Below are 10,000 nucleotides of genomic sequence, written 5' to 3' on the forward strand. Positions count from 1 at the left end.
GCCAATGCTAACCCTGCGAATGCGGTCACACTGAGAAACAATCAAGAGGCTTCCTATCTCGACCAACATGGAATGCAAAGATAATTACATAAATACAGCTCTGGAAAAAATTAGACCACTTAAAAATGCTGATTTTTTTTTTTTATTATTTTACCAAATTAAAAACCTCTGGAATATAATCAAGAGGAAGATGGATGATCACAAGCCATCAAACCAAGCTGAACTGCTTGAATTATTGCACCAGGAGTGAGTAGCATAAAGTTATTCAAAAGCAGTGTGTAAGACTGGTGGAGGAGAACATGATGCCAAGATGCATTTAATCACAAAACTGTGATTAAAAAACACCACCAAATATCGATTTCTGAACTCTTAAAACTTTATGAATATGAGCTTGTGTTTTTTCTTTACATTATTTGAGGTCTGAAAGATCTGCATTTTTTTTGTTATTTCAGATATTTCTCCTTTTCTGCAAATAAATGCTCTAAATGAAAAAAAAAAAAAAGAAATATATATATATATATATATATTTTTTTTTTTTGGGGGGGGGGGGATTGGGAGAAATGTTGTCTATAGTTTATTGAATAAAACAACAATGTTAATTTTATTCAAACATCTACAGTTGTGGTCAAAAGTTTACATACACTTGTAAAAAAACATAATGTTATGGCTGTCTTGAGTTTTCAATAAGTTCTACAACTCTTATTTTTCTGTGATAGAGTGATTGGAACACATACATGTTTGTCACAAAAAACAGTCATAAAATTTGGTTCTTTCATAAATTTATTATGGTTCTGCTGAAAATGTCACCAAATCTGCTGGGTCAAAAATATACATACAGCAACATTAGTATTTGGTTACATGTCCCTTGGCCATTTTCACGGCAACTAGGCGCTTTTGGTAGCCATCCACAAGCTCCTGGCAAGCTTCAGGTCGAATGTTTGACCACTCTTCTTGACAGAATTGGTGCAGTTCAGCTAAATGTGATGGTTTTCTTGCATGAACCCGTTTCTTTAGCACTGTCCACATGTTCTCAATGGGGTTTAAGTCAGGACTTTGGGAAGGCCATTCTAAAACCTTAATTCTAGCCTGGTTTAGCCATTCCTTTACCACTTTTGATGTGTGTTTTGGGTCATTGTCTTGTTGGAACACCCAACTGCGCCCAAGACCCAACCTTCGGGCTGATGGTTTTAAGTTTTCCTGCAGAATTTGGAGGTAATCCTCCTTCTTCATTATCCCATTTACTTTCTGCAAAGAACCAGTTCCACTGGCAGCAAAACATCCCCAGAGCATAATACTACCACCACCATGCTTGACAGTAGGCATGGTGTTCCTGGGATTAAAGGCCTCACCTTTTCTCCTCCAAACATATTGCTGGGTGTTGTGGCCAAACAGCTCAATTTTTGTTTCGTCTGACCAGAGAACTTTCCTCCAGAAGGTTTTATCTTTGTCCATGTGATCAGCAGCAAACTTCAGCCGAGTCTTAAGGTGCCTTTTCTGGAGCAAGGGCTTCTTTCTTGCACGGCAGCCTCTCAGTCCATGGCGATGTAAAGCACGCTTGACTGTGGAGACTGACACCTGTGTTCCATCAGCTTCCAAATCCTTGCAGACCTGCTTCTTGGTGATTCTTGGTTGACTCTTGACCATCCTGACCAATCTCCTCTCGGCAGCATGTGATAGCTTGCGTTTTCTTCCTGATCGTGGCAGTGACACAACTGTTCCATGCACTTTATACTTGCGTATAATTGTCTGCACAGTTGCTCTTGGGACCTGTAGCTGCTTTGAAATGGCTCCAAGTGACTTCCCTGACTTGTTCAAGTCAATAATTCGCTTTTTCAGATCCACACTGAGTTCCTTTGACTTTCCCATTGTAGCTTTTGTAGCTGAGTCTAATCACTGGGTCAAATGAGCCCTATTTAAATGGGCTCATGAGAAGTCAACAGCTGTAGTCAATCAGAATCACTTACAAGAAGTGAAGAGGCCATGACATGAAGCTAATTTGATTGACACAACTCGCTACATCACCAAAATTGACAAATTTTGTTGCTGTATGTATATTTTTGACCCAGCAGATTTGGTGACATTTTCAGCAGACCCATAATAAATTTATGAAAGAACCAAATTTTATGACTGTTTTTTGTGACAAACATGTATGTGTTCCGATCACTCTATCACAGAAAAATAAGAGTTGTAGAACTTATTGAAAACTCAAGACAGCCATAACATTATGTTTTTTTACAAGTGTATGTAAACTTTTGACCACAACTGTACCTATAAATAGCAAAATCAGAGAAACTGATTCAGAAACTCAAAGGGTCTTTTACATTTTTTCCAGAACTGTATATGTAATTAGATGACCATACAAAACAGCATGTGGATCTATTTAAAAAAAAAAAAAAGATTTAAAAGAATATGGAAAATATAAATGACAGAAGTAAATAATAGAACTTGTGGCACTTAATATTATATTATATATATATGTATATTAATTAAACAGATGCGCTTGAGTGGATAGTTGGTTCTTCTAACTTTACATTTCTATTTTTAATGCAAAAACGGAAAGTCCTAAAATTCCGTAATTTTCCAAACTAATCTGTATCCTCTAGCACCTATTCTAGCATTCAGTCAATTACCACAGACAGTATTGATTTCAATGCGTTTCCTACAAAAAATAAGCAATTTCCTATAATTAAGTAAAATTCACTCATAGGCTACTTTTGGGGTAGTGCACCTCTTGGTGAGAGACTGTTGACTGCTAGACATGTTATGGTCCATGGTCATTAACTGCATGCTATATAGACACAGATTTCATACAAATTACACAGAACTGGAAACAGAACTTCCCTTTTAACATCTACAGGGGTTGGACAATGAAACTGAAACACCTGTCATTTTAGTGTGGGAGGTTTCATGGCTAAATTGGAGCAGCCTGGTGGCAAATCTTCATTAATTGCACATTATTGCACCAGTAAGAGCAGAGTGTGAAGGTTCAATTAGCAGGGTAAGAGCACAGTTTTACTCAAAATATTGCAATGCACACAACATTATGGGTGACATACCAGAGTTCAAAAGAGGACAAATTGTTGGTGCACGTCTTGCTGGAGCATCTGTGACCAAGACAGCAAGTCTTTGTGATCAAGTATCAAGAACCACGGTATCCAGGGTAATGTCAGCATACCACCAAGAAGAACCAACCACATCCAACAGGATTAACTGTGGACGCTGTAAGAGGAAGCTGTCTGAAAGGGATGTTCGGGTGCTAACCCGGATTGTATCCAAAAAACATAAAACCACGGCTGATCAAATCACGACAGAATTCAACGTGCACCTCAACTCTCCTGTTTCCACCAGAACTGTCCGTCACCACAATAAATTATTGTGCTCTAAAACCAGGTGTTTCATTTTCATTGTCCAACCCCTGTATATCACAATAAAAACAATAAAACAATTAAAGTTAATCATTTTAAGGCAGGTTTGAAGGCTACACACCTCAGAGCTGTGTGAGGAGGAGCCTGACATTGAATAGATTACCTGGATGTCATGTGTGCAGAAGCACAAGTTATTTATTTATGTATTTATTTATTTCGTTTTTTTTTACATTGATTATTTCTTAGCGATAGCGGCTACTGCTTTCCTGGCTGCGTCGTCCAGGTCGCTGGCAGCAGTGATGGGCAGGCCGCTCTCCGACAGGATCCGCTTAGCCTCCTGCACGTTCGTACCTGTACACACACACACAAAAGAAAATACATTATGATTAGATAAGAATTACTGAATTATTAGGCCTATGCAGTGCATTATGGGTATTGTAGTAAATGTAGTTATTTGGCTTTAAACAGTCCACCCTCAATGAGAATGAAATACAGCTCTGGAAAAAAAACGAAGAGACCACTTCAGTTTCTGAATCACTTCCTCTGATTTTGCTATTTATAGGTCCATCTCAAGAAGTAAAGCCTCTGATTGGCTGCTTTCTACCCCGCCTACTCCTTACTAAGCCCCGCCTCCACGTACTCAAGCTGGATCCCATAACATGTTTACGATGTTTTTTCTTGATTTTACCAAATTCAAAACCTCTGATTTTTTGCACCAGGAGTAGCCTAAAGTTATCCAAAAGCAGTGTGTAAGACTCGTGGAGGAGAACATGGCAAGATGCATGAAAACTGTGATTAAAAACCATCAGGGTTATTCCACCAAATATTGATTTCTGACCCCTTAAATGAGTCTTTATGAATATGAACTTTTTGTTTTCTTTGCATTATTTGAGGTCTGACAGCTCTGCGTCTTTTTTTGTTATTTCATCCATTAAAAACTCTAAATGACAATATTTTTTTATTTGGAATTTGGAAGAAATGTTGTCTGTAGTTTATAGAATAAAACAAAAATGTTCATTTTACTCAAACATAAACCTATAAATACCAAAATTAGAGAAACTGATTCAGAAACTGAAGTAGTCTCTTACTATTTTCAGAGCTGTATTTTGATACATAGATTTTCTATATTTTCAATACAGCTAGCCACGGTTAGCAGCACTTAGCACTAGTAAATTCCACTCGACAGTGCTACACAGAGGTGTTAAGAGTTCCGGCGAACGAGCTAGCACTTAATGCAGTTAGCAGCTAATGCTAATACTGCTCCAGCCTTGGTGATGGAGAAACTTCACTAAAACTCCTTTATAATGCAGTACTTCATTGGAGTGGCTTTACTACTCCTTATAACCTGATTGGTAAAAATACATAAGGTAATTTTTGGGGAAAATTAAAGGTTTTTATGTATGCCATATAGTGGAAAAAATATGGTACAACCATTCCCTTTAATTGTCTCCTAAACCCACAATACAGTTCAAATCAAGTCCAAATTGTCTTTGTTCTTCCTCTGAAACCATAAAACTAACCAGGGCCTGGATTTAAGGAATGGGGTTTTGGAGGGGAGGGGGTTTGAGTGAGGGGGGGGGTGGAGGGGGTGTAGGTTACAAAATTGAACTCTGTCCTTTTCGACCTAGAAAGGCAGTGGTGTTGAAAATATGATGTGGCGCCGGGCCATTGGCTGGGAAAACGAAGGCTCGTTTCATTGGCTTCAAAGTCAGAGGTGCTGTTCCATTGGCTGCAGTGCATGTCGGCCCCAGCTGCTGGGGGGCCCCGGCTCGCTTTTTATTCTGATCAGGCAGCGTTCCAGGACGGACCCCTCGGCCCCGGGGGGCCTGCACGGGGTTTATAACCTGACAAAATCTCTCGCTGCAGCGCCCACCCTGATACGAGGCGGAGGCACAGAGCCAAAACAAGAAAGAGAGAGAGAGAGAGAGAGAGAGCGCTCAGGAGACGAGAGGAATGATAGAGAGATCGACATAGAGATAGAGATAGAAGAGAAAGAAAAGAGAAAGATAGAAAAGGAAAGGCGATGAAGAGCGGGAAGTAGCTGAATATACTTTTTTCGAAAGAATGTCCACAAACATTTTGACATAGTATATATATATATATATACACTGCTCAAAAAAATAAAGGGAACACTCAAATAACACAATATAACTCCAAGTAAATCAAACTTCTGTGAAATTAAACTGTCCACTTAGGAAGCAACACTGATTGACAATCAATTTCACCTGCTGTTGTGCAAATGGAATAGACAACAGGTGGAAATTATTGGCAATTAGCAAGACACACTCAATAAAGGAGTGGTTCTGCAGGTGGGGACCACAGACCACTTCTCAGAACCTATGCTGTCTGGCTGATGTTTTGGTCAGTTTTGAATGTTGGTGGTGCTTTCACACTCGTGGTAGCATGAGACGGACTCTACAACCCACACAAGTGGCTCAGGTAGTGCAGCTCATCCAGGATGGCACATCAATGCGAGCTGTGGCAAGAAGGTTTGCTGTGTCTGTCAGCGTAGTGTCCAGAGGCTGGAGGCGCTACCAGGAGACAGGCCAGTACACCAGGAGACGTGGAGGAGGCCGTAGGAGGGCAACAACCCAGCAGCAGGACCGCTACCTCCGCCTTTGTGCAAGAAGGAACAGGAGGAGCACTGCCAGAGCCCTGCAAAATGACCTCCAGCAGGCCACAAATGTGCATGTGTCTGCACAAACGGTTAGAAACCGACTCCATGAGGATGGTATGAGGGCCCGACGTCCACAGATGGGGGTTGTGCTCACAGCCCAACACCGTGCAGGACGCTTGGCATTTGCCAGAGAACACCAGGATTGGCAAATTCGCCACTGGCGCCTTGTGCTCTTCACAGATGAAAGCAGGTTCACACTGAGCACATGACAGACGTGACAGAGTCTGGAGACGCCGTGGAGAGCGGTCTGCTGCCTGCAACATCCTTCAGCATGACCGGTTTGGCAGTGGGTCAGTAATGGTGTGGGGTGGCATTTCTTTGGAGGGCCGCACAGCCCTCCATGTGCTCACCAGAGGTAGCCTGACTGCCATTAGGTACCGAGATGAGATCCTCAGACCCCTTGTGAGACCATATGCTGGTGCGGTTGGCCCTGGGTTCCTCCTAATGCAGGACAATGCTAGACCTCATGTGGCTGGAGTGTGTCAGCAGTTCCTGCAAGATGAAGGCATTGAAGCTATGGACTGGCCCGCCCGTTCCCCAGACCTGAATCCGATTGAGCACATCTGGGACATCATGTCTCGCTCCATCCACCAACGTCACGTTGCACCACAGACTGTCCAGGAGTTGGCGGATGCTTTAGTCCAGGTCTGGGAGGAGATCCCTCAGGAGACCATCCGCCACCTCATCAGGAGCATGCCCAGGCGTTGTAGGGAGGTCATACAGGCACGTGTAGGCCACACACAATACTGAGCCTCATTTTGACTTGTTTTAAGGACATTACATTAAAGTTGGATCAGCCTGTAGTGTGTTTTTTCACTTTAATTTTGTGTGTGGCTCCAAATCCAGGCCTCCATTGGTTAATAAATTTGATTTCCATTGATGATTTTTGTGTGATTTTGTTGTCAGCACATTCAACTTTGTACAGAACAAAGTATTCAATGAGAATATTTCATTCATTCAGATCTAGAATGTGTTATTTGAGTGTTCCCTTTATTTTTTTGAGCAGTGTATATATATATATATATATATATATATATATATACCTGTATTTTTTTACCTTATAGTAGGGACTGTAAGGTGCACTATCAATGAACATCTCTTTTCTGGTCTATTTTAATACGTGTGAAGTTCGTCCACATGATGTGACAGTTCACTGGCAGGTGGTGGTGTTATCCGCTGCACCACACCGACAACAGCAGTGCTGCTGGAGTTTTTAAACACAAACTCAGTGTCTCGGCTGGACTAAGGATAAAAATTCCACCAAACAGAAATATCCAGCAGTGTTTAAAAACTCCAGCAGCACTGCTGCACCTGATCCATTTATACCAGCAACAACACACACTAGGATAGAAACACACTTGCTGCTTACCCATGAGTTCGCGTAGACAACCGGCTGGCTGCGTTGTGAATGTGACTGAGAACATACTAGCCTATGTGCAACGCTTGTAACAGGAGGCTTCCACTAGAGGGCAGAACGTAGAAAGGGCTTCAGGATTTACACAATGTAAACATGGCAAAGGGCTTCCGGATTTGAACTATGCAAACATGGCAACATGCTGGTTAGCGGCTACACTGCCCCTAGCGGTTTGGTACGCGTGTCACGTTCATTTTTGAAGGACGTGCACGACCTATGCTCCAAATTGACGCAGGATTCGCGAAGCAGGCTTGATGCTTTTTAATTTAATTTTTTATTATTTTTATTATTATTTTATGTATTTATTTTTTAGTTCATTTATTTCACAGACTGTGTACAGCTGGACAGAGCATCGTCTCTCAAAAGTGAAGCCACCACAGGTCGGGCGCCCCCTGCTGTTCGGTTGCAGAAAGCTGTGTAACCCCACCCATCCCCATAGGTTTCAATGTTTTAATGGCAAAACAGAACAACTTTCAATCACGTTTTTTTCTAATATACTGTAATTCTACCTCCTTTATTTAAATGCAGCAGCTAGTGTAACCTCTGCTTACATTGTTAAATTTTTATATCCCCACAGAATTCATTTTTAAAAATGTATTCAGCTCTATTCAAAAAAGGTGTGGTTATTGTAAAAGGGCTGGTTATGGGCGGGACCAATAACAGACCGTCAGCTCCGCTCCGCTCCTCTCTGCAGCCCTCAGGGGCGGGGTTATTTAAATGAGTAGGCTGTCTCTCCACAGTCTTTCTCCCTCCTCTGGTCTCTACTGCGCAGACTCGGGTTTCAGGATCGCCAACATGGCGGAAGATTTTGGCTTCATTTTCACTGAATCAATGGGGACTGCGACACGGCATCCATCTTTTTTTACAGTCTCTGATTTATTTATTTGTATTTTTATTGCATTATTTAAAAGTTAGTTATTTTGATCTTAATTTTTTATCACTTAAACCATACTTTATTATAATCATTATTTTAATTTTTCCCAATTTTATTCTAATTCTATTTTTATTTTTATCTATTTTTATATTTTATTTACTGTTATTTTAAAATAATTAAATTTAGCTATTATTTTCTTTGTCATGTCAATCCCTGTTTCTGTAAATGAGCTCGGCTACATTGAAATTGAGGGTTGCCCTCAATGTACATCCGAGTCAAAATAAAAGTTGATTGATTAATTGATTGATTGATTGATTGAAAGTGTAATTAACAGCAAGTATATCTCTACCTTAACTCTGTGGGGGTCCATCCTGTTTGGTCCTGAGATTATAGTTACAGAACTACACAGTGCTCCTATATAATCAGTGAAGTGGACAATGTGACCAAAACCAAGGAGGTGGTGCTAATGTTATGGCTGATCGGTGTATAAAATGGGTATGCTGAGTGTGCGAAAACTTTTGTTTACACAGTGTATGTGTGTGTGTGTGTGTGTGTGTGTGTGTGTGTATCCGGTCTCGGTTCCGTTGCAGTGTAATTATGATGGTATCTGGCCTCTCAGGAGAGAGGTGTCTCTAATCAATAGCAGTTTCAGAAGGAATTCAATTACCAGCCCCACTTAACTCCTGATATTTCAGCGCCGGCGTCCGCTCACATAACAACTCACTCCTAACACATCGCCCACATCTGCCCACACTAAACAATCAATCCCATAATTTCATTACAGCAGGAGCGGGGCTAAAGCGAGCATGTCAGCAGGGTATAGAGTATCTGCCGCTGTCTCAACCTATAAACCCAACCTGCTGACAAAGAGAGAAAAGGGGGGGGGGGGGGGGGGAATTGGGGTAGGGGTCAGTGGTTGGGTCCATCTTATATACTTGCTTAATTACTAATACTTTTGTCTATATGCACATGCACATGTGTATACGTGTGTGTGTGTTTTACATTTTCATATAGGCATTTACATACAGACACATTCATACATACATATTACACAGCTCTGGAAAAAAAAAGAAAAAAAAAATCTCTGATTTTGCTATTTATAGGTTTATGTTTAAGTAAAATGAACATTGTTTTATTCTATAAACTACAGACAGCATTCTCGCAAATTCCAAATAAAAATATTGTAATTTAGAGCATTTATTCAGAAAATGTGAAATGGCTGAAATAACAAAAAAAGATGCAGAGTTTTCTGATCTCAAATAATGCAAAGTTTTAAAAGTTCAGAAATCAATATTTGGTGGAATAACCCCGAATCTTAATCACAGTTTTTATGCATCTTGACATCATGTTCTCCTCCACCAGTCTTACACACTGCTTTTGGATAACTTTATCAAGCGGTTCAGGTTGGTTTGACGGCTTGTGATCATTCATCTTACTCTTGATTATATTCCAGAGGTTTTTAATTTGTAAAATCACAGAAACTCTCTTATTTATTTCCCCAGAGCTGTATGTATGACATGTTTTACTTATATATTATACTGATGTTATAAAAAAAAATATATATATCTTTATTTCTGTCGATTTCTAGTTTATACTACACAATTTAAACACACAAGAGAGTGAGAAAAAGAGAGAAGAAGACTTTAACTTTCAATAGAAGAGTTTATTTC

The 10,000-nt window shown here is 40.4% G+C and overlaps 2 protein-coding genes and 1 long non-coding RNA gene across 4 annotated transcripts in view; 1 reads left to right on the forward strand and 2 right to left on the reverse strand.

Moving 5' to 3' along the window:
• LOC103029679 (solute carrier family 2, facilitated glucose transporter member 9-like) overlaps positions 1 to 10,000 on the forward strand; it is a 1,095,244-nt gene that overhangs the window by 977,915 nt on the left and 107,329 nt on the right. The window lies entirely within an intron of this gene.
• Positions 2,959 to 10,000, reverse strand: part of LOC125787359 (uncharacterized) — a 759,343-nt gene continuing 752,301 nt past the window's right edge. Inside the window, exon 2 of the long non-coding RNA XR_007429270.1 lies at positions 2,959 to 3,325. This is a non-coding gene — a long non-coding RNA (uncharacterized LOC125787359). The remainder of the gene's footprint in view (positions 3,326 to 10,000) is intronic.
• The window catches only part of suclg2 (succinate-CoA ligase GDP-forming subunit beta), a 164,558-nt gene continuing 158,133 nt past the window's right edge, over positions 3,576 to 10,000 (reverse strand). Inside the window, exon 11 of the mRNA XM_022682374.2 lies at positions 3,576 to 3,716. Coding sequence (XP_022538095.1) covers positions 3,601 to 3,716 — 116 coding nt within the window. The 3' untranslated portion in view covers positions 3,576 to 3,600. The remainder of the gene's footprint in view (positions 3,717 to 10,000) is intronic.

The sequence above is a fragment of the Astyanax mexicanus genome, chromosome 24 (genome assembly GCF_023375975.1).
Source record: "Astyanax mexicanus isolate ESR-SI-001 chromosome 24, AstMex3_surface, whole genome shotgun sequence".
Lineage (NCBI taxonomy): Eukaryota > Metazoa > Chordata > Actinopteri > Characiformes > Acestrorhamphidae > Astyanax > Astyanax mexicanus.